At 47.4% G+C, this 24,785-nt stretch overlaps 1 protein-coding gene across 1 annotated transcript in view; it reads left to right on the top strand.

Annotated features, from left to right (window-relative positions):
* The window catches only part of LOC106584683 (unconventional myosin-IXAb), a 307,526-nt gene that overhangs the window by 273,867 nt on the left and 8,874 nt on the right, over positions 1-24,785 (top strand). Inside the window, exons 38-39 of the mRNA XM_082968258.1 lie at positions 14,877-15,000; positions 23,748-23,938. Coding sequence (XP_082824384.1) covers positions 14,877-15,000; positions 23,748-23,938 — 315 coding nt within the window. The remainder of the gene's footprint in view (positions 1-14,876; positions 15,001-23,747; positions 23,939-24,785) is intronic.

Genomic DNA, 24,785 nt, shown 5'->3' with positions numbered 1-24,785 from the left:
GTGCTTCTCACACAGGGCGCGTCGTTCCTGGTTCTGGAAGGCTTTGCAGAACTCCAGGACCAGAGTCATAGGAAACAACCTCTGTCTACCTGTCTGTCTCTCTATTGCGACAGCTATAGACACAGCCAATTTCTCTGCTGTGGTTGTTGTTGCTATCAGTGTTAAGGTCAAGGTTATTTCTTGCCCCTACAGATCTGATAGATGCCGCTCTGCCTTACCACTGAGCCAGGATAGAGCTAGGGACTGTTCCTCAAACTCAACATTAATGGCCTTACAGTAGAGTGGGCTATCCCCGAAGTCGAGTCCCTCAGGTTAGATTACTTTATACCAGCAACTCGGGTCCCCGATATCTGGTCATCGATATCTGGTCCCCGATAGGCTAGTTAACCAGATGCTAAATGAATCCTGTCTATTTCAGAAAGAGTAAAACGTCATGCACTTGTATGACTCTTTGATGACAGTTTCAGAACAATAAAGCAGATTTTTTCAACATTTCAGAAACAGGCATAAAAGAATCACAAATCAATCAATATCACCAATCAATGATAGGTAACCATCAACAGTACATTGAATTGATAGACACCTTCAGTGCCCTCTACTAAACACTTATTGCTATGCCAATAAAATATTTTTGGGGGGTCTATTACAGTTTCATTTGACATATTTAATAACAAGACAAACGGTCCATCTACAACTCTATCAACAGTTTTTTGGCTCCCCCCTCAGACGTTGTCTAAAACATGCTTCTATCAAATCAAATTGTATTTGTCACATGTGTATATAGGTCCTGGATGGCAGGAAGCTTGGCCCCAGTGATTTATTGGGCCGTACGCACTACCCTCTGTAGCGCCTTACTACAGCCCGTCGATGTTAATGGCGGCCTGTTCGGCCCGCCTTTTCCTGTAGTCCACGATCAGCTCCTTTGTCTTGCTCACATGGAGAGAGAGGTTGTTGTCTCTGACCTCCTCCAAATAGGCTGTTGTGTCGTGAGTGAACAGGGAGTACAGGAGGGGACTAAGCACGTAGCCCTGAGGGGCCCCAGTGTTAAGGATCAGCGTGGCAGATGTGTTGTTGCCTACCCTTACCACCTGGGGGCGGCCCGTCAGGAAGTCAAGGATCCAGTTGCAGAGGGTGGTGTTTAGTCCCAGGGTCCTTAGTTTAGTGATGAGCTTTGTGGGCATGATGATGTTGAATGCTTAGCTGTAGTCAATGAACAGCATTCTCACGTAGGTGTTCCTTTTGTCCAGGTGGGAAAGGGAAGTGTGGAGTGCGATTGAGATTGTGTCGTCTGTGGATCTGTTGGAGCGGTATGCGAATTGGAGTGGGTCTAGGATTTCCAGAATGATGGTGTTGATGTGAGCCATGACCTGTCTTTCAAAGCATTTCATGGCTACCGACATGAGTGCTACGGGGCGGTAATAATTTAGGCAGGTTACCGTCGCTTCCTTGGGCACAGGGACTATGGTGGTCTGCTTGAAACGTGTAGATATTACAGACTCGGTCAGGGAGAGGTTGAAAATGTCAGTGAAGACACTTGCCAGTTGGTCCACACATGCTTTGAGTACAAGTCCTGGTAATCTGTCTGGCCCCGCGGCTTTGTGAATGTTGACCTGCTTAACCTCTATGGGCTAGGTGGGACGCTAGCGTGCCACCCGTGGTGCACTCCATCAACAGCAGGTGCATTTCAAGAGCGGCAAATTTGAATCCAAATAAATGTCAAAATTCAAATTTTTCAAACATACAACTATTTTACACCCTTTGAAAGATAAACATCTCCTTAATCTAACCACGTTTTACGATTTCAAAAAGGTTTTACGGCGAAAGCATAAATTTAGAGTATGTTAGGACAGTACATTTACAAGAGTTGTGTGTAATGTTTTGTCAATTCAAAGACAGGGTAACCAAAACCATAAAACCAGCTAAAATGATGCACTAACCTTTTACAATCTCCATCAGATGACACTCCTAGGACATTATGTTAGACAATGCATGCATTTTTAGTTCTATCAAGTTCATATTTATATCCAAAAACAGCGTTTTACTATGGCATTGATGTTGAGGAAATCGTTTCCCTCCAATAACCGGCAGTCAAGTCAGCGTCACAAATTAAATAATTAGAATTAGAAAACATTGGTAAAATATTATATTGTCATTTAAAGAATTATAGATTTACATCTCTTGAACGCAATCAACTTGCCAGATTTAAAAATAACCTTACTGGGAAATCACACTTTGCAATAATCTGAGCACTGCGCCCAGAAAAATACGCGTTGCGATACAGACTAGACGTCATGTTGGGGAGATCTAAAATCGAAAATACTATGTAAATAATCCATTACCTTTGATTCTCTTCATCAGATGTCACTTCCAGGTATCACAGGTCCATAACGAATGTAGTTTTGTTCAAAAAAGCTCATCATTTATGTCCAAAAATCTCCGTCATGTTAGCACATGATCTAAGCCAGCCGGACTTCTCGTCATGAACGAGGGGAAAAAATATATTTACGTTCGTTCAAACATGTCAAACGTTGTATAGCATAAATCATTAGGGCCTTTTTTAACCAGAACATGAATAATATTCAAGGTGGACGAATGCATACTCTTTTATAACGTATTGGAACGAGGGTACCCAACATGAACTCGCGCGCCAGGTGTCTAATGGGACATCATCGTTCCATGGCTCTTGTTCGGTCAGATCTCCCTCCAGAAGACTCAAAACACTTTGTAAAGGCTGGTGACATCTAGTGGAAGCAATAAGAAGTGCCAAAATATTCCTCAGCCCCTGTGTTTTTCAATGGGATAGGTTTAAAGGTAATACAACACATCAGGTATCCACTTCCTGTCAGAAAATGTCTCAGGGTTTTGCCTGCCAAATGAGTTCTGTTATACTCACAGACACCATTCAAACAGTTTTAGAAACTTTAGAGTGTTTTCTATCCATATATAATAAGTATATGCATATTCTAGTTACTGGGTAGGATTAGTAACCAGATTAAATCGGGTACATTTTTTTTATCCAGACGTGCAAATGCTGCCCCCTAGCCCTAACAGGTTAAAGGTCTTGCTCACATCGGCAACGGAGAACATGATCACACAGTCGTCTGGAACAGCTGGTGCTCTCATGCATGCTTCAGTGTTGCTTGCCTCAAAGCGAGCATAAAAGCCATTTAGCTTGTCTGATAGGCTCGCGTCACTGGGCAGCTCGCGACTCGCTTTCCCTTTGTAGTCCGTAATAGTTTTCAAGGCCTGCCAAATCCGACAAGCATCAGAGCCAGTGTAGTAGGATTCAACCTTAATCCTGTATTGACGCTTTGCCTGTTTGATGGATCGTCTGAGGGCGTAGCAGGATTTCTTATAAGCGTCCAGATTTGTGTCCCGCTCCTCGAAAGTGGCAGCTCTAGTATTTAGCTCGATGCGGATGTTGCCTGTAATCCATGGCTTGTGGTTGGAATATGTATGTACCGTCACTGTGGGGACGACGTCGTCGATGCACTTATTGATGAAGCCGGTGACTGAGGTGGTATACTCCTCAATGCCATTGGATGAAACCCGGAGCATATTCCAGTCTGTAGTAGCAAAACAGTCCTGTAGTGTAGCATCCACGTCATCTGACAACTTCAGTATTGAGCGAATCACCAGTGCTTCCTGCTTTAGTTTTTGCTTGTAAGCAGGAATCAAGAGGATAGAGTTATGGTCAGATTTGCCAAATTGAGGGTGCACGCGTCTTTGTGTGTGGAGTAAAGGTGATCTAGAGTTTTTTTCCCTCTGGTTGCACATGTGACGTGCTGGTAGAAATGAGGTGAAATGGATTTAAGTTTGCCAGCATTAAAGTCCTCGGCCACTAGGAGCGCCACTTCTGGATGAGCATTTTCTTGTTTGCTTATGGCCTTATACATCTTGTTGAGTGCGGTCTTAGCCAGCATCGGTCTGCGGTGGTAAATGGACGGCTACGCATTATATAGATGAGAACTCTTGGTAGATAGTGTGGTCTACAGCTTATCATGAGGTACTCTACCTCAGGAGAGCAATACCTTGAGACTTCTTTCATATCAATTCGGTATTCTTAAGGATTCCTCTTAGAATTTTACTTTAACTGCATATAATAAAAATGTAAATATAAGTATAATAAAAAATATAGGAGGAAAAAATTAAATATACTTTAAGCTAAAAAAGCTACAATAAAAATATTCTTCCAGCAGTCGACAGGTTCTTCTATCATGCCCCCCCTTATACCCTCCATCTTCCTTTCTCATTGTGGTTTACACCTACTCCGATGACGCATTCAGTGGTTAACACCCAGTTAGGCAGGATGTTACCTTTCGCAATATGCCCGCCTTGACAGGATGCCTCCTCCTGGTCGCTCTGACCAGGGAATTTCCAATGCAAGCGAGCACCATTTAGTACATTCCATTATCGTTAACTTTTAAAACATTACCATTGCCTACTTGGCTCCATTATAATGCTACCCCAACCCAACGTCTTAACTCCCATTACATCTTAAACCTTCACCAACTTAAACCTTCACCAACTTAAACCTTCACCAACTTAAACCTTCACCAACTTAAACCTTTCATCATTTCAACATTGTAACCTTTCATTATCAACCTCCTACACGCCCTAAGGCCTTGTTCCTCTAAGCTTAACAAACATAGTCTATATGCATCATACCTTAAAGCAAACAACATTATACTGTAAACTTTCATTATCAACCTCCTAAGGCCTTGTTCCTCTAAGGTTTAACATAGTCTATATGCATCATACCTTAAAGAAAACATCATTATAACATTGTTAACCATTTAACTGCATTGCTTCAATCATCCTTTACTATCTCCCTTGGTACATTTCCCAATGCTTTCACCCTTCAACATTTAACATATTTAACCTTTAATTATTATTTTTGTAAATTCCAGTCCAAATGTATTTATTTTTGTTCTTATTCTTCTTTTCCTTGGTCAATGTCAATTCTCTCTCAATGTTCATTCTCCTTTGTGTGTGTGTGTGTGTGTGTGTGTGTGTGTGTGTGTGTGTGTGTGTGTGTGTGTGTGTGTGTGTGTGTGTGTGTGTGTGTGTGTGTGTGTGTGTGTGTGTGTGTGTGTGTGTGTGTGTGTGTGTGTGGGAAAGTGAAAGTGAAACTTCTTCATGAGTGTGTGCGTGGGCTTAGAGGATGCAAATGTGTCTCTAAAATGTCACAGAGAACTGGGCCTTAACCTACTACTCTTGATAACACGATTAGTTGCAACTGTGTAAACAATGGCAGTGACAACAGACGTACCTCAATAGCTTTAATTCATCAGATGAGTGAGTGTTATTTCTGTTGCAGATCCCCTCAGACTGCAATCAGTTCCTATATAACAATATCAATAATCATTTCTAAATTATAGATTGAGCAACAGGAGAAGTCACCTTATTCACTGGTTGCTCATTCTGCCTGTCTTCCTCTAGGTGTGTGGAGCTGACTCATTCTGCCATGTCCTCCTCTAGGAGCTGACTCATTCTGCCATGTCCTCCTCTAGGAGCTGACTCATTCTGCCATGTCCTCCTCTAGGAGCTGACTCATTCTGCCATGTCCTCCTCTAGGTGTGAGGAGCTGACTCATTCTGCCATGTCCTCCTCTAGATGTGAGGAGCTGACTCATTCTGCCTGTCTTCCTCTAGGTGTGAGGAGCTGACTCATTCTGCCATGTCCTCCTCTAGGAGCTGACTCATTCTGCCATGTCCTCCGCTAGGAGCTGACTCATTCTGCCATGTCCTCCTCTATGAGCAGACTCATTCTGCTTGTCCTCCTCTAGGAGTGAGGAGCTGACTCATTCTGCCATGTCCTCCTCTAGGTGTGTGGAGCTGACTCATTCTGCCATGTCCTCCTCTAGGTGTGTGGAGCTGACTCATTCTGCCTGTCATCCCCTAGGAGTTGACTCATTCTGCCTGTCATCCTCTAGGAGCTGAGTCATTCTGCCTGTCCTCCTCTAGATGTGAGGAGTTGACTCATTCTGCCTGTCATCCCCTAGGAACTGAGTCATTCTGCCTGTCCTCTAGGTGTGTGGAGTTGACTCATTCTGCCTGTCATCCCCTAGGAGCTGAGTCATTCTGCCTGTCCTCCTCTAGATGTGAGGAGTTGACTCATTCTGCCTGTCATCCCCTAGGAGCTGACTCATTCTCCTGTCCTCCTCTAGGAGCTGACTTATTCAGCCTGTCTTCCTCTAGGTGTGAGGAGCTGACTCATTCTCCTGTCCTCCTCTAGGAGCTGACTCATTCTGCCATGTCCTCCTCTAGGTGTGAGGAGCTGACTCATTCTGCCATGTCCTCCTCTAGGTGTGAGGAGCTGACTCATTCTGCCTGTCCTCCTCTAGGTGTGTGGAGCTGACTCATTCTTCTATGTCCTCCTCTAGGTGTGAGGAGCTGACTCATTCTGCCATGTCCTCCTCTAGGTGTGTGGAGCTGACTCATTCTGTCATGTCCTCCTCTAGGAGCCGACTCATTCTGCCTGTCCTCCTCTAGGAGCTGACTCATTCTGCCATGTCCTCCTCTAGGAGCTGACTCATTCTGCCATGTCCTCCTCTAGGAGCTGACTCATTCTGCCGTGTCCTCCTCTAGGAGCTGACTCATTCTGCCTTTCCTCCTCTAGGTGTGAGGAGCTGACTCATTCTGCCATGTCCTCCTCTAGGAGCTGACTCATTCTGCCATGTCCTCCTCTAGCAGCTGACTCATTCCGCCTGTCCTCCTCTAGGAGCTGACTCATTCTGCCATGTCCTCCTCTAGGTGTGAGGAGCTGACTCATTCTGCCATGTCCTCCTCTAGGAGCTGACTCATTCTGCTATGTCCTCCTCTAGGTGTGTGGAGCTGACTCATTCTGCCATGTCCTCCTCTAGGTGTGAGGAGCTGACTCTTTCTGCCATGTCCTCCTCTAGGAGCTGACTCATTCTGCCATGTCCTCCTCTAGGAGCTGACTCATTCTGCCATGTCCTCCTCTAGGTGTGAGGAGCTGACTCATTCTGCCTGTCCTCCTCTAGGTGTGAGGAGCTGACTCATTCTGCCTGTCATCCTCTAAATGTGAGGAGCTGACTCATTCTGCCTGTCATCCCCTAGGAGCTGACTCATTCTGCCTGTCATCCTCTAGGTGTGTGGAGCTGACTCATTCTGCCTGTCTTCCTCTAGGTGTGTGGAGCTGACTCATTCTGCTTGTCCTCCTCTAGGTGTGAGGAGCTGACTCATTCTGCTTGTCCTCCTCTAGGTGTGTGGAGCTGACTCATTCTGCCTGTCATCCCCTAGGAGCTGACTCATTCTGCCTGTCATCCCCTAGGAGCTGACTCATTCTGCCATGTCCTCCTCTAGGAGCTGACTCATTCTGCCATGTCCTCCTCTAGGAGCTGACTCATTCTGCCATGTCCTCCTCTAGGAGCTGACTCATTCTGCCATGTCCTCCTCTAGGAGCTGACTCATTCTGCCATGTCCTCCTCTAGATGTGAGGAGCTGACTCATTCTGCCATGTCCTCCTCTAGGTGTGAGGAGCTGACTCATTCTGCCATGTCCTCCTCTAGGAGCTGACTCATTCTGCCATGTCCTCCTCTAGGAGCTGACTCATTCTGCCATGTCCTCCTCTAGGAGCTGACTCATTCTGCCATGTCCTCCTCTAGGAGCTGACTCATTCTGCCATGTCCTCCTCTAGGAGCTGACTCATTCTGCCTGTCATCCCCTAGGAGCTGACTCATTCTGCCTGTCATCCCCTAGGAGCTGACTCATTCTGCCTGTCATCCTCTAGGAGCTGAGTCATTCTGCCATGTCCTCCTCTAGGTGTGAGGAGCTGACTCATTCTGCCTGTCATCCTCCAGGAGCTGAGTCATTCTGCCTGTCCTCCTCTAGATGTGAGGAGCTGACTCATTCTGCCTGTCATCCCCTAGGAGCTGAGTCATTCTGCCTGTCCTCCTCTAGGTGTGTGGAGCTGACTCATTCTGCCATGTCCTCCTCTAGGAGCTGACTCATTCTGCAATGTCCTCCTCTAGGTGTGTGGAGCTGACTCATTCTCCTGTCCTCCTCTAGGAGCTGACTTATTCAGCCTGTCCTCCTCTAGGAGTGAGGAGCTGACTCATTCGGCCTGTCCTGCTATAGATGTGAGGAACTGACTCATTCTCCTGTCCTCCTCTAGGAGCTGACTCATTCTGCCTGTCCTCCTCTAGGTGTGAGGAGCTGACTCATTCTGCCTTTCCTCTTCTAAATGTGAGGAGCTGACTCATTCTGCCTGTCCTCCTCTAGGTGTGTGGAGCTGACTCATTCTGCCATGTCCTCCTCTAGGAGCCGACTCATTCTGCCTGTCCTCCTCTAGGAGCTGACTCATTCTGCCATGTCCTCCTCTAGGAGCTGACTCATTCTGCCATGTCCTCCTCTAGGAGCTGACTCATTCTGCCATGTCCTCCTCTAGGAGCTGACTCATTCTGCCTTTCCTCCTCTAGGTGTGAGGAGCTGACTCATTCTGCCATGTCCTCCTCTAGGAGCTGACTCATTCTGCAATGTCCTCCTCTAGGTGTGCGGAGCTGACTCATTCCGCCTGTCCTCCTCTAGGAGCTGACTCATTCTGCCATGTCCTCCTCTAGGAGCTGACTCATTCTGCCATGTCCTCCTCTAGGTGTGTGGAGCTGACTCATTCTGCCTTGTCCTCCTCTAGGAGCTGACTCATTCTGCCATGTCCTCCTCTAGGAGCTGACTCATTCTGCCATGTCCTCCTCTAGGTGTGAGGAGCTGACTCATTCTGCCTGTCCTCCTCTAGGTGTGAGGAGCTGACTCATTCTGCCTGTCATCCTCTAAATGTGAGGAGCTGACTCATTCTGCCTGTCATCCCCTAGGAGCTGACTCATTCTGCCTGTCATCCTCTAGGTGTGTGGAGCTGACTCATTCTGCCTGTCTTCCTCTAGGTGTGTGGAGCTGACTCATTCTGCTTGTCCTCCTCTAGGTGTGAGGAGCTGACTCATTCTGCTTGTCCTCCTCTAGGTGTGTGGAGCTGACTCATTCTGCCTGTCATCCCCTAGGAGCTGACTCATTCTGCCATGTCCTCCTCTAGGAGCTGACTCATTCTGCCATGTCCTCCTCTAGGAGCTGACTCATTCTGCCTGTCCTCCTCTAGGTGTGAGGAGCTGACTCATTCTCCTGTCCTCCTCTAGGAGCTGACTCATTCTGCCTGTCCTCCTCTAGGTGTGAGGAGCTGACTCATTCTGCCTGTCCTCCTCTAGATGTGAGGAGCTGACTCATTCTGCCTGTCCTCCTCTAGGTGTGTGGAGCTGACTCATTCTGCCATGTCCTCCTCTAGGAGCCGACTCATTCTGCCATGTCCTCCTCTAGGAGCTGACTCATTCTGCCATGTCCTCCTCTAGGAGCTGACTCATTCTGCCATGTCCTCCTCTAGGAGCTGACTCATTCTGCCATGTCCTCCTCTAGGAGCTGACTCATTCTGCCTTTCCTCCTCTAGGTGTGAGGAGCTGACTCATTCTGCCATGTCCTCCTCTAGGAGCTGACTCATTCTGCAATGTCCTCCTCTAGGTGTGCGGAGCTGACTCATTCCGCCTGTCCTCCTCTAGGAGCTGACTCATTCTGCCATGTCCTCCTCTAGGAGCTGACTCATTCTGCCATGTCCTCCTCTAGGTGTGAGGAGCTGACTCATTCTGCCATGTCCTCCTCTAGGAGCTGACTCATTCTGCTATGTCCTCCTCTAGGTGTGTGGAGCTGACTCATTCTGCCATGTCCTCCTCTAGGTGTGAGGAGCTGACTCTTTCTGCCATGTCCTCCTCTAGGAGCTGACTCATTCTGCCATGTCCTCCTCTAGGAGCTGACTCATTCTGCCATGTCCTCCTCTAGGTGTGAGGAGCTGACTCATTCTGCCTGTCCTCCTCTAGGTGTGAGGAGCTGACTCATTCTGCCTGTCATCCTCTAAATGTGAGGAGCTGACTCATTCTGCCTGTCATCCCCTAGGAGCTGACTCATTCTGCCTGTCATCCTCTAGGTGTGTGGAGCTGACTCATTCTGCCTGTCTTCCTCTAGGTGTGTGGAGCTGACTCATTCTGCTTGTCCTCCTCTAGGTGTGAGGAGCTGACTCATTCTGCTTGTCCTCCTCTAGGTGTGTGGAGCTGACTCATTCTGCCTGTCATCCCCTAGGAGCTGACTCATTCTGCCTGTCATCCCCTAGGAGCTGACTCATTCTGCCATGTCCTCCTCTAGGAGCTGACTCATTCTGCCATGTCCTCCTCTAGGAGCTGACTCATTCTGCCATGTCCTCCTCTAGGAGCTGACTCATTCTGCCATGTCCTCCTCTAGGAGCTGACTCATTCTGCCATGTCCTCCTCTAGATGTGAGGAGCTGACTCATTCTGCCATGTCCTCCTCTAGGTGTGAGGAGCTGACTCATTCTGCCATGTCCTCCTCTAGGAGCTGACTCATTCTGCCATGTCCTCCTCTAGGAGCTGACTCATTCTGCCATGTCCTCCTCTAGGAGCTGACTCATTCTGCCATGTCCTCCTCTAGGAGCTGACTCATTCTGCCATGTCCTCCTCTAGGAGCTGACTCATTCTGCCTGTCATCCCCTAGGAGCTGACTCATTCCGCCTGTCCTCCTCTAGGAGCTGACTCATTCTGCCATGTCCTCCTCTAGATGTGAGGAGCTGACTCATTCTGCCATGTCCTCCTCTAGGTGTGAGGAGCTGACTCATTCTGCCATGTCCTCCTCTAGGAGCTGACTCATTCTGCCATGTCCTCCTCTAGGAGCTGACTCTTTCTGCCATGTCCTCCTCTAGGAGCTGACTCATTCTGCCATGTCCTCCTCTAGGAGCTGACTCATTCTGCCATGTCCTCCTCTAGGAGCTGACTCATTCTGCCATGTCCTCCTCTAGGAGCTGACTCATTCTGCCTGTCATCCCCTAGGAGCTGACTCATTCTGCCTGTCATCCCCTAGGAGCTGACTCATTCTGCCTGTCATCCTCTAGGAGCTGAGTCATTCTGCCATGTCCTCCTCTAGGTGTGAGGAGCTGACTCATTCTGCCTGTCATCCTCCAGGAGCTGAGTCATTCTGCCTGTCCTCCTCTAGATGTGAGGAGCTGACTCATTCTGCCTGTCATCCCCTAGGAGCTGAGTCATTCTGCCTGTCCTCCTCTAGGTGTGTGGAGCTGACTCATTCTGCCATGTCCTCCTCTAGGAGCTGACTCATTCTGCAATGTCCTCCTCTAGGTGTGTGGAGCTGACTCATTCTCCTGTCCTCCTCTAGGAGCTGACTTATTCAGCCTGTCCTCCTCTAGGAGTGAGGAGCTGACTCATTCGGCCTGTCCTGCTATAGATGTGAGGAGCTGACTCATTCTCCTGTCCTCCTCTAGGAGCTGACTCATTCTGCCTGTCCTCCTCTAGGTGTGAGGAGCTGACTCATTCTGCCTTTCCTCCTCTAAATGTGAGGAGCTGACTCATTCTGCCTGTCCTCCTCTAGGTGTGTGGAGCTGACTCATTCTGCCATGTCCTCCTCTAGGAGCCGACTCATTCTGCCTGTCCTCCTCTAGGAGCTGACTCATTCTGCCATGTCCTCCTCTAGGAGCTGACTCATTCTGCCATGTCCTCCTCTAGGAGCTGACTCATTCTGCCTTGTCCTCCTCTAGGTGTGAGGAGCTGACTCATTCTGCCATGTCCTCCTCTAGGAGCTGACTCATTCTGCAATGTCCTCCTCTAGGTGTGCGGAGCTGACTCATTCCGCCTGTCCTCCTCTAGGAGCTGACTCATTCTGCCATGTCCTCCTCTAGGAGCTGACTCATTCTGCCATGTCCTCCTCTAGGTGTGTGGAGCTGACTCATTCTGCCTTGTCCTCCTCTAGGAGCTGACTCATTCTGCCATGTCCTCCTCTAGGAGCTGACTCATTCTGCCATGTCCTCCTCTAGGAGCTGACTCATTCTGCCTTGTCCTCCTCTAGGTGTGAGGAGCTGACTCATTCTGCCATGTCCTCCTCTGGAGGAGCTGACTCATTCTGCAATGTCCTCCTCTAGGTGTGCGGAGCTGACTCATTCTGCCATGTCCTCCTCTAGGAGCTGACTCATTCTGCCATGTCCTCCTCTAGGAGCTGACTCATTCTGCCATGTCCTCCTCTAGGAGCTGACTCATTCTGCCATGTCCTCCTCTAGGAGCTGACTCATTCTGCCATGTCCTCCTCTAGATGTGAGGAGCTGACTCATTCTGCCATGTCCTCCTCTAGGTGTGAGGAGCTGACTCATTCTGCCATGTCCTCCTCTAGGAGCTGACTCATTCTGCCATGTCCTCCTCTAGGAGCTGACTCATTCTGCCATGTCCTCCTCTAGGAGCTGACTCATTCTGCCATGTCCTCCTCTAGGAGCTGACTCATTCTGCCATGTCCTCCTCTAGGAGCTGACTCATTCTGCCTGTCATCCCCTAGGAGCTGACTCATTCCGCCTGTCCTCCTCTAGGAGCTGACTCATTCTGCCATGTCCTCCTCTAGATGTGAGGAGCTGACTCATTCTGCCATGTCCTCCTCTAGGTGTGAGGAGCTGACTCATTCTGCCATGTCCTCCTCTAGGAGCTGACTCATTCTGCCATGTCCTCCTCTAGGAGCTGACTCATTCTGCCATGTCCTCCTCTAGGAGCTGACTCATTCTGCCATGTCCTCCTCTAGGAGCTGACTCATTCTGCCATGTCCTCCTCTAGGAGCTGACTCATTCTGCCATGTCCTCCTCTAGGAGCTGACTCATTCTGCCTGTCATCCCCTAGGAGCTGACTCATTCTGCCTGTCATCCCCTAGGAGCTGACTCATTCTGCCTGTCATCCTCTAGGAGCTGAGTCATTCTGCCATGTCCTCCTCTAGGTGTGAGGAGCTGACTCATTCTGCCTGTCATCCTCCAGGAGCTGAGTCATTCTGCCTGTCCTCCTCTAGATGTGAGGAGCTGACTCATTCTGCCTGTCATCCCCTAGGAGCTGAGTCATTCTGCCTGTCCTCCTCTAGGTGTGTGGAGCTGACTCATTCTGCCATGTCCTCCTCTAGGAGCTGACTCATTCTGCAATGTCCTCCTCTAGGTGTGTGGAGCTGACTCATTCTCCTGTCCTCCTCTAGGAGCTGACTTATTCAGCCTGTCCTCCTCTAGGAGTGAGGAGCTGACTCATTCGGCCTGTCCTGCTATAGATGTGAGGAGCTGACTCATTCTCCTGTCCTCCTCTAGGAGCTGACTCATTCTGCCTGTCCTCCTCTAGGTGTGAGGAGCTGACTCATTCTGCCTTTCCTCCTCTAAATGTGAGGAGCTGACTCATTCTGCCTGTCTTCCTCTAGGTGTGTGGAGCTGACTCATTCTGCCATGTCCTCCTCTAGGAGCCGACTCATTCTGCCTGTCCTCCTCTAGGAGCTGACTCATTCTGCCATGTCCTCCTCTAGGAGCTGACTCATTCTGCCATGTCCTCCTCTAGGAGCTGACTCATTCTGCCTTTCCTCCTCTAGGTGTGAGGAGCTGACTCATTCTGCCATGTCCTCCTCTAGGAGCTGACTCATTCTGCAATGTCCTCCTCTAGGTGTGCGGAGCTGACTCATTCCGCCTGTCCTCCTCTAGGAGCTGACTCATTCTGCCTTTCCTCCTCTAGGTGTGAGGAGCTGACTCATTCTGCCATGTCCTCCTCTAGGAGCTGACTCATTCTGCAATGTCCTCCTCTAGGTGTGCGGAGCTGACTCATTCCGCCTGTCCTCCTCTAGGAGCTGACTTATTCTGCCATGTCCTCCTCTAGGAGCTGACTCATTCTGCCATGTCCTCCTCTAGGTGTGTGGAGCTGACTCATTCTGCCTTGTCCTCCTCTAGGAGCTGACTCATTCTGCCATGTCCTCCTCTAGGAGCTGACTCATTCTGCCATGTCCTCCTCTAGGAGCTGACTCATTCTGCCTTTCCTCCTCTAGGTGTGAGGAGCTGACTCATTCTGCCATGTCCTCCTCTAGGAGCTGACTCATTCTGCAATGTCCTCCTCTAGGTGTGCGGAGCTGACTCATTCCGCCTGTCCTCCTCTAGGAGCTGGCTCATTCTGCCATGTCCTCCTCTAGGAGCTGACTCATTCTGCCATGTCCTCCTCTAGGTGTGTGGAGCTGACTCATTCTGCCATGTCCTCCTCTAGGAGCTGACTCATTCTGCCATGTCCTCCTCTAGGTGTGAGGAGCTGACTCATTCTGCCATGTCCTCCTCTAGGTGTGTGGAGCTGACTCATTCTGCCATGTCCTCCTCTAGGTGTGCTGAGCTGACTCATTCTGCCATGTCCTCCTCTAGGAGCTGACTCATTCTGCCATGTCCTCCTCTAGGAGCTGACTCATTCTGCCATGTCCTCCTCTAGGTGTGAGGAGCTGACTCATTCTGCCATGTCCTCCTCTAGGTGTGTGGAGCTGACTCATTCTGCCATGTCCTCCTCTAGGAGCTGACTCATTCTGCCATGTCCTCCTCTAGGAGCTGACTCATTCTGCCATGTCCTCCTCTAGGAGCTGACTCATTCTGCCATGTCCTCCTCTAGGAGCTGACTCATTCTGCCATGGCCTCCTCTAGCAGCTGACTCATTCTGCCATGGCCTCCTCTAGCAGCTGACTCATTCTGCCATGTCCTCCTCTAGCAGCTGACTCATTCTGTCATGTCCTCCTCTAGGTGTGTGGAGCTGACTCATTCTACCATGTCCTCCTCTAGGAGCTGACTCATTCTGCCATGTCCTCCTCTAGGTGTGAGGAGCTGACTCATTCTGCCATGTCCTCCTCTAGGAGCTGACTCATTCTGCCATGTCCTCCTCTAGATGTGAGGAGCTGACTCATTCTGCCATGTCCTCCTCTAGGTGTGAGGAGCTGACTCATTCTGCCATGTCCTCCTCTAGGAGCTGACTCATTCTGCCATGTCCTCCTCTAGGTGTGTGGAGCTGATCATCGGAGAACAGATGAATAAGTACAGGGCCAGACTGAAGGACATCAACAGTCTGGAATTTGCTGAGAACAAGGCCAAGAGCAGACTGACACACATCAGGAAGTCCATGGTAAGGCACCAGGACCACAGGGGTGTTCATCGTGTTCATTAGGTATCAAATGGAAGAAAACAGACAGAAAATTGGAGGGACTTTCTGGACTTGTCCAATAAGAGGCGCTCATTTTCATTTTCATTGCAAAATGTTTTAAAGCGTTTTCTGTCGCATAACCTAATGAACACGACCCAAGGGTCTCGTGTGAGGACAAATGTAACCTTACCCTCTGACTGAGATCATCATAGACCTCCCTCTCTGTCTTCCAGTGGTTGACTTTGAACCTTTAACTATTAATTCCTCTCACACAATGTAATGTCCTCCAACGAAGGTTACCCTCTCTAACCCTATTCTCCCCTTACCCCACTCCAGAAACCTGTACTAATCGCTGTTAAGTTTATTGGCATAACCCGCACGACCACTCCGGTATGTATTCTTAGTATATACTTCATGTGACCACACCCAGTCCTGTTAGCCCATTTGTCTGTGGCGCTGTCAATCAACCAGTCCTGTTAGCCCATTTGTCTGTGGCACTGTCAATCAACCAGTCCTGTTAGCCCATTTGTCTGTGGCGCTGTCGATCAACCAGTCCTGTCAGCCCATTTATCTGTGGTGCTGACAATGCTGTCAGTCAATTCTGCGTACCCTCACAGTGCCATCTCTTCTTTTTTTCTCTCCCTTGTCTCTCTCCGTCCTCTCTCACTGTCCTTCTCTCTTTACCCCTCCTTCTCTATTTCCCTTCTCTCTGTCCTCTCTCAATCTCCTCTCCCACCTCTCTCTCCCTCCTTCTCACTCTCTCCCTCCTTCTCACTTTCTCCCTCCTCGCTCTCTCCCTACTTCTCTCTCTCAATCTCCTCTCTTTCTCCCTCCTCTCTCTCCCTTCTCTTTCTCCCTCCTCTCTCTCCCTTCTCTCTCTCCCTCCTCTATGTCCTCTCTCTCCCTTCTTCTCCCTCTCTCTCCTCTCTCTCCCTCCTCTCTCAATCTCCTATCTTTCTCCCTCCTCTCTCTCTTCTCTCTCTCCCTCCTCTATGTCCTCTCTCTCCCTCCTCTCTCTCTCCCTCCTCTCTCAATCTCCTATCTTTCTCCCTCCTCTCTCTCTCTCTCCTCTCTCTCTCCCCCCTTCTCTCCCTCCTCTCGGTCCTTCTCGCTGTCCCTCTGTCTTCATCCTCCCTTTCTCTGTATATTTATTTTCCACAGAATATTGTCTTTGTGTCTGTTGCAGTCGGCCAACTGTCATTCTCAGCTTGTCACTTACAATGCGTTCAGAAAGAATTCAGTCTCCTTCCCTCTTTTCACATTTTGTTACGTTACAGCTTTATTATTCTAAAATTGATAAAATAAATGTTTTACTTATCAATCTTCACACAATACCCCATAATGACATCACAATACCCCATAATGACATCACAATACCCCATAATGACAAAGTGAAAACTGTTTTTTCGATATTTTTGCACATAAAAAAAATGACCATCTCTGCAGCACTCCAACAATCAGGCCTTTATGGTAGAGTGGCCAGATGGAAGCCACTCCTCAGTAAAAAGCACATGACAGCCCGCTTTGAGTTTGCCAAAAGGCACCTAAAGGATTCTCAGACCATGAGAAACAATAATCTCTGGTCTGATGAAACCAAGATCGAACTCTTTGTCCTGAATGCCAAGCATCACTTCTGGAGGAAACCGTACACCATCCCTACGGTGAAGCATGGGGGTGGCAGCATCATGCTGTGGGGATGGTTTTCAAAGGCAGGGACTGGGAGACTATCGAGGGAAAGATGAACGGCGAAAAGTACAGAGATCCTTGATGAAAACCTGCTCCAGAGTGCTCAGGACCTCAGACTGGGGCAAAGGTTCACCTTTCAACAGGTCAACGACCCTAAGCACATAGCCATTTGGCTTCGGGATGAGTCTCTGAATGTCCTTTAGTGGCCCAGCCAGAGCCCGGACTTGAACCCGATTAAACATCTCTGGAGAGACCTGAAAATAGCTGTGCAACGATGCTCCACATTCAACCTGACAGAGTTTCAGAGGATCTGCAGAGAAGAATGGGAGAAACTCCCCAAATACAGGTGTGCCAAGCTTGTAGCGTCATACCCAAGAAGACTCAAAGCTGTAATCGCTGCCAAAGGTGCTTCAACAGAGTACTGAATAAAGGGTCTGACTACTTACACTTCCGTTCAAAAGTTTGGGGTCACTTAGAAATGTCCTTGTTTTTGAATGAAAAGCAAATATTTTGCCCTTTTAAAATAGCATCACATTGATCAGAAATACAGTGTAGACATTGTTAATGTTGTAAATGACTATTGTAGCTGGAAACGGCTGATTTATTTTAAAGGAATGTCTACATAGGCGTACAGAGGCCCATTATCAGCAACCATCACTCCTGTGTTCCAATGGCACGTTGTGTTAGCTAATCCAAGTTTATAATTTTAAAAGGCTATTTGTCATTAGAAAACCCTTTTGCAATTATGTTAGCACAGCTGAAAACTGTTGTTCTGATTAAAGATGCAATAAAACTGGCCTTCTTTAGACTAGTTGAGTATCTGGAGTATCAGAATTTGTGGGTTCGATTACAGGCTCAAAATGGCCAGAAACAAAGAACTTTCTTCTGAAACTCGTTAGTCTATTCTTGTTCTGAGAAATGAAGGCTATTCCATGCAAGAAATTGCCAAGAAACTGAAGATCTGGTACAACGCTGTGTCCTACTCCCTTCACAGAACAGAGCAAACTGTCTCCAACCAGAATAGAAAGAGGAGTGGGAGGCCCCAGTGCACAACTGAGCAAGAGGACAAGTACATTAGAGTGTCTAGTTTGATAAACAGACGCCTTAAATAGTACCCGTAAAACACCAGTCTCAACGTCAGCAGTGAAGAGGCGACTCCGGGATGCTGGCCTTCTAGGCAGAGTTCCTCTGTCCAGTGTCTGTGTTCTTTTGCCCATCTTAATCTTTTATTTTTATTGGCCAGTCTGAGATATGGCTTTTTCTTTGCATCTCTGCCTAGAAGACCAGCATCCCGGAGTCGCCTCTTCACTGTTGACGTTGAGACTGGTGCAAAAAAAAAAAAAAAAATTGCACACATTTCTAAAAACCTGTTTTTGCTTTGTCATTATTTTCATGCATGTTAACATTAGAAGCCTCCTCCCTAAGTTTATTTCATTCACCGCTTTAGCACACTCTGCCAACCCGGATATCCTAGCCGTGTCTTAATCCTGGCTTAGGAAGAAATTTCCATCCCCAACTGTAACATTTTCCGACAAGATAGAACTGCCAAAGGGGGCGGTGTTGCAATCTACAGCAGAGATAGCCTACAGAGTTCTGTCTTACTATCCAGGTCTGTACCCAAACAATTCGAGCTTCTACTTTTAAAAATCCACCTTTCCAGAAACAAGTCTCTCACCGTTGCCGCTTGATATAGACCACCCTCTGCCCCCAGCTGTGCCCTGGACAGCATATGTGAATTGATTGCCCCCCATCAATCTTCAGAGCTTGTGCTGCTAGGTGACCTAAACTGGGACATGCTTAACACCCCGGCCATCCTACAATCTAAGCTTGATGCCCTCAATCTCACACAAATGATCAATGTACCCACCAGGTACAACCCCAAATCCGTAAACACGGGCACCCTCATAGATATTATCCTAAGCAACTTGCCCTCCAAATACACCTCTGCTGTTTTCAACCAAGATCTCAGCTATCACTGCCTCATTTCCTGCATCCGTAATGGGTCTGCAATCAAACGACCACCCCTCATCACTGTCAAACGCTCCCTAAAACACTTCAGCGAGCAGGCCTTTCTAATCGACCTGGCTCAGGTATCCTGGAAGGATATTGACCTCATCCCATCAGTAGAGGATGCCTGGTTATTCTTTAAAAGTGCCTTCCTTACCATCTTAAGTAAGCATGCCTCATTCAAAAATGTAGAACCAGGAACAGATATAGCCCTTTGTTCTCTCCAGACCTGACTGCCCTTGACCAGCACAAAAACATCCTGTGGCATTCTGCATTAGCATCGAATAGCCCCCACGATATGCAACATTTCAGGGAAGTCAGGAACCAATATACACAGGCAGTTAGGAAAGCTAAGGCTAGCTTTTTCAAGCTGAAATTTGCATCCTGTAGCACAAACTTAAAAAGGTTCTGGGACACTGTAAAGTCCATGGAGAATAAGGGCACTGCACTGAGGCTAGGAAACACTGTCACCACCGATAAATCAACTATAATTGAGAATTTCAATAAGAATTTTTCTACGGCTGGCCATGCTTTCCACTTGGCTACCCCTACCCCGATCAACAGCCCTCCACCCTCCACAGCAACTGGCCCAAGCCTCCCCCATTTCTCCCTCACCCAAATCCAGATAGCTGATGTTCTGAAGAGCTGCAAAATCTGGACCCCTACATATCAGCCGGGCTAGACAATCTGGACCCTCTCTTTCTAAAATAATCTGTCGAAATTGTTGCAACCCCTATTACTAGCCTGTTCAACCTCTCTTTTGTATTGTCTGAGATTCCCAAAGATTGGAAAGCTTCTGCGGTCATCCCCCTCTTCAAAGAGGGAGACACTCTAGACCCAAACTGCTACAGACCTATATCTATCCTACCCTGCCTTTCTAAGGTCTTCGAAAGACAAGTTAACAAACAGATTAACGACCATTTCGAATCCCACCGTAACTTCTCAGCTATGCAATCTGGTTTCCGAGCTGGTCATGGGTGCACCTCAGCCACGCTCAAGGTACTAAACGATATCATAACCGCCGACGATAAGAGACATTATTGTGCAGCCGTATTCATCGACCTGGCCAAGGCTTTCGACTCTGTCAATCACCACATTCTTATCGGCAGACTCAACAGCCTTGGTTTCTCAAATGATTGCCTCGCCTGGTTCACCAACTTCTTCTCTGATAGAGTTCAGTGTGTCAAATCGGAGGGCCTGTTGTCCGAACCTCTGGCAGTCTCTGTGGGGATGCCACAGGGTTCAATTCTCGGGCCGACTCTCTTCTCTGTATACATCAATGATGTCGCTCTTGCTGCTGGTGATTCTCTGATCCACCTCTACGCAGACGACACCATTCTGTATACCTCTGGCCCTTCTTTGGACACTGTGTTAACTAACCTCCAGACGAGCTTCAATGCCATACAACTCTCCTTCTGTGGCCTCCAACTGCTCTTAAATGTAAGTAAAACTAAATGCATGCTCTTCAACCGATCGCTGCCCGCACCTGCCTGCTCGTGCAGCATCACAACTCTGCACGACGGTTCTGACTTAGAATATGTGGAAAACTATAAATATCTAGGTGTCTGGTTAGACAGTAAACTCTCCTTCCAGACTCACATGAAGCATCTCCAATCCAAAATTAAATCTAGAATCGGCTTCCTATTTCGCAACAAAGCAACCTTCACTCATGCTGCCAGACATACTCTCGTAAAACTGACTATCCTACCGATCCTCGACTTCGGCGATGTCATTTACAAAATAGCCTCCAACACTCTACTCAACAAATTGGATGCAGTCTATCACAGTGCCACCCGTTTTGTCACCAAAGCCCCATATACTACCCACCACTGTGTCCTGTACGCTCTCGTTGGCTGGCCCTCGCTTCATACTCGTCGCCAAACCCACTGGCTCCAGGTCATCTACAAGTCTCTGCTAGGTAAAGCCCGCCTTATCTCAGCACACTGGTCACCATAGCAGCACCCACCCTTAGCACGCACTCCAGCAGGTATATCTCACTGGTCACCCCCAAAGCCAACTCTTCCTTTGGCTGCCTTTCTTTCCAGTTCTCTGTGGCCTATGACTGGAACGAACTGCAAAAATCACTGAAGCTGGAGACTCATATCTCCCTCACTAGCTTTAATTACCAGCTGTCAGAGCAGCTCATAGATCACTGCACCTGTACATAGCCCATCTGTAAATAGCCCATCCAACTACCTCATCCCCATACTGTATTTATTTATTTGTCCTGCTCCTTTGCACCCCAGTATCTCTACTTGCACATTCATCTTCTGCACATCTACCATTCCAGTGTTTAATTGCTAATTTGTAATTACTTCGCCACCATGGCCTATTTATTGCATTACCTCCCTTGTCCTACCTCATTTGCACATACTGTATTTAGACTTTTTCTACTGTATTATTGACTGTATGCTTGTTTATTCCATGTGTAACTCTGTGTTGTTGTATGTGTCGAACTGCTTTGCTTTATCTTGGCCAGGTCGCAGTTGCAAATGAGAACTTGTTCTCAACTAGCCTACCTGGTTAAATAAAGGTGAAATAAAATAAATAAAAAATAATAAATTATGGGGTATTGTGTGTGTATATTAATGAGAGCAAAAAAATGTAATACATTTTAGAATAAGGCTGTAATGTAACAAAATGTGGAAAAAGTCAAGAGGTCTGAATACTTTGCGAATGCACTGCATCTCCACACCGATGACACCATTGATTTGTAATAAATATCAACCTTTTATTTATTATTTGTTAATTCAAACAGTTCTATGATGAATGTATTATGACTATCAACGGTCATTACTAAGTCACGTGAGAGAAATGAGAGCTGTGGTTGGTTCATTAGACAGATAGGCAGAGCAGTGCTTAGTGTCTGTTAACAATGAGAGCTGTGGTTGGTTCGTTGGATAGATAGGCAGAGCAGTGGTTGGTTCGTTGGACAGATAGGCAGAGGAGTGCTTAGTGTCTGTTAACAATGAGAGCTGTGGTTGGTTCGTTGGACAGATAGGCAGAGCAGTGGTTGGTTCATTGGACAGATAGGCAGAGCAGTGGTTGGTTCGTTGGACAGATAGGCAGAGCAGTGGGGTTGGTTCGTTGGACAGATGGGCAGAGCAGTGGTTGGTTCGTTAGACAGATAGGCAGAGCAGTGGTTGGTTCGTTGGACAGATGGGCAGAGCAGTGGTTGGTTCGTTAGACAGATAGGCAGAGCAGTGGTTGGTTCGTTGGACAGATAGGCAGAGCAGTGGTTGGTTCGTTGGACAGATAGGCAGAGCAGTGGTTGGTTCGTTGGACAGATAGGCAGAGCAGTTGTTGGTTTGTTGGACAGATAGGCAGAGCAGTGGTTGGTTCGTTGGACAGATAGGCAGAGCAGTGGTTGGTTCGTTGGACAGATAGGCAGAGCAGTGGTTGGTTTGTTGGACAGATGGGCAGAGCAGTGGTTGGTTTGTTGGACAGATAGGCAGAGCAGTGGTTGGTTCGTTGGACAGATAGGCAGAGCAGTGGTTGGTTCGTTAGGCAGAGCAGTTGTTGGTTTGTTGGACAGATAGGCAGAGCAGTGGTTGGTTTGTTGGACAGATGGGCAGAGCAGTGGTTGGTTCGTTGGACAGATAGGCAGAGCAGTGGTTGGTTTGTTAGGCAGAGCAGTTGTTGGTTTGTTGGACAGATAGGCAGAGCAGTGGTTGGTTCGTTGGACAGATAGGCAGAGCAGTGGTTAATGCCGTTGAGCAGATAGACAGAGCAGTGGTTGGTTCATTGGACAGATAGGCAGAGCAGTGGTTGGTTTCTGTTAGCATGCTTTGTTTAATTTCTGTTTTGAAGTGTTGCATCCCGACCAAACCAAACCCCAAGGCTAACACAACATGTTTTTAAAAAATATATATGTTTTTGCTTCACAACATAATAACATGCAGCCTAACACCGGTCAAAAGGTCATGCCTGTGCGTGCGTGCGTGTCTGTATGTGTGTCCGCTACAGTTTGTTGGTTTTATAACACTCGTGAAGTAGCTTTGTCATAACACTGCATAAAAATAGTCAAGAAAAATATGCACATCACTGTAAAAATGACCCTCGTCAACCGTATCACAGTATAAATGACCCTCGTCAACCGTATCACAGTATAAATGACCCTCGTCAACCGTATCACAGTATAAATTACCCTCGTCAACCGTATCACAGTATAAATTACCCTCGTCAACCGTATCACAGTATAAATTACCCTCGTCAACCGTATCACAGTATAAATTACCCTCGTCAACCGTATCACAGTATAAATGACCCTCGTCAACCGTATCACAGTATAAATTACCCTCGTCAACCGTATCACAGTATAAATGACCCTCGTCAACCGTATCACAGTATAAATGACCCTCGTCAACCGTATCACAGTATAAATGACCCTCGTCAACCGTATCACAGTATAAATTACCCTCGTCAACCGTATCACAGTATAAATTACCCTCGTCAACCGTATCACAGTATAAATTACCCTCGTCAACCGTATCACAGTATAAATTACCCTCGTCAACCGTATCACAGTATAAATGACCCTTGTCAACCGTATCACAGTATAAATGACCCTTGTCAACCGTATGACAGTATAAATGACCCTCATCAACTATGTCACACATTGAGTTTTCTGTCCAGCCATATTGAACACTCATGTCTCAGGCTGTTTCTACTGTGTATGTATCGTTAGTAGAAACAATAATCATGACACTGAGTCCGATGTGAACCATTAGATCAGCCTCTATCCTAACTATCTAATAGTCCATTGTAGCCTAGCCTAATAGCCTAGCCTATCTAATAGCCTAGCCTATCTAATAGCCCATTGTAGCGTAGCCTAATAGCCTAGCTAATCTAATAGCCTAGCTTATCTAATAGCCTAGCTTATCTAATAGCCTAGCTTATCTAATAGCCTAGCTTATCTAATAGCCTAGCCTATCTAATAGCCTAGCCTTTCTATCCTATCTAGTGACCTAGCCAAGTCTAGACGATCTTATAGCCTAGCCTCTATCCTAACTAGCTTTGTGTCCTGTGTCCTATAGGGCAAAGGTCGTCTGCGGAGGGGTAGCAGCCACCACACGCCCTCCCCGCCCCTCAGCCCCAGAGTGCTCCCGGTGGTGGACGGGGAGAGTGGAGAGGAGGAGAGAGCAGAGCTGACAGAACAGCAGCAGGCCACCATGCAGCAGGAAGAGAGGGTCCTCACGGAGCAGATTGAGAGCCTGCAGAGAGAGAAGTGAGCTTGATCGTCTCTTATTATTAACAGTGTTCACAAGTCACTATACTCTACTAGAACTCTAAAACTCTAATACTTTGGAACTCTAGTACAACTCTAGTACTCTAGTACTCTAGAACAACTCTAGTACTCTAGAACAACTCTAGTACTCGAGAACTCTAGAACTCTAGAACTCTAGAACTCTAGAACAACTCTAGTACTCTAGAACTCTAGTACTCTAGTACTCTAGAACAACTCTGGAACAACTCTAGTACTCTAGAACTCTAGAACAACTCTAGTACTCTAGAACAACTCTAGTACTCGAGAACTCTAGAACTCTAGAACAACTCTAGTACTCTAGAACTCTAGTACTCTAGTACTCTAGGGCTCTTCCTCAAATATCAAAGTACAGTAAAGCAGTGGTCACAAACCTTTTCTGAGTCAAGATCACTTTCTGAGTCAAAATGCAAGCTGAGATCTACCACTCCGATTTGTTTTAAACATGACTTAAACATAAGCCTTTGCAACATTAACCAAGTAAAAACAGTTCTGTATCAATAATGTTTGTGCAGTAGGCTATAGGCCCAATACATTTTCACTGCATATTGGCTTTGCTTGAATTTCCCTGCCAATGCCTTGTTCGGACCATTTAAATAAATATGTATTTCAAAATTTGAGATGTGCAATATGATCACACCAGTAATAGATCAGTTGTTGTATTACTTGTTGGACACAGCTGAGTAAGCTCACGTTTAAATGATGTGCTTTTTATTTTTATTTTACTGGGCTGATGGTCAGTCTCAGCGGAGGGAGAGAGCAGCAGACTGAGGGTCCGTCTCACAACATCCCTCCGCTGTCCCTTTCCTCC

The sequence above is a fragment of the Salmo salar genome, chromosome 23 (assembly GCF_965601325.2).
Source record: "Salmo salar chromosome 23, fSalSal1, whole genome shotgun sequence".
Classification (NCBI taxonomy): domain Eukaryota; kingdom Metazoa; phylum Chordata; class Actinopteri; order Salmoniformes; family Salmonidae; genus Salmo; species Salmo salar.
This window is presented reverse-complemented; position numbering and strand designations above follow the sequence as displayed.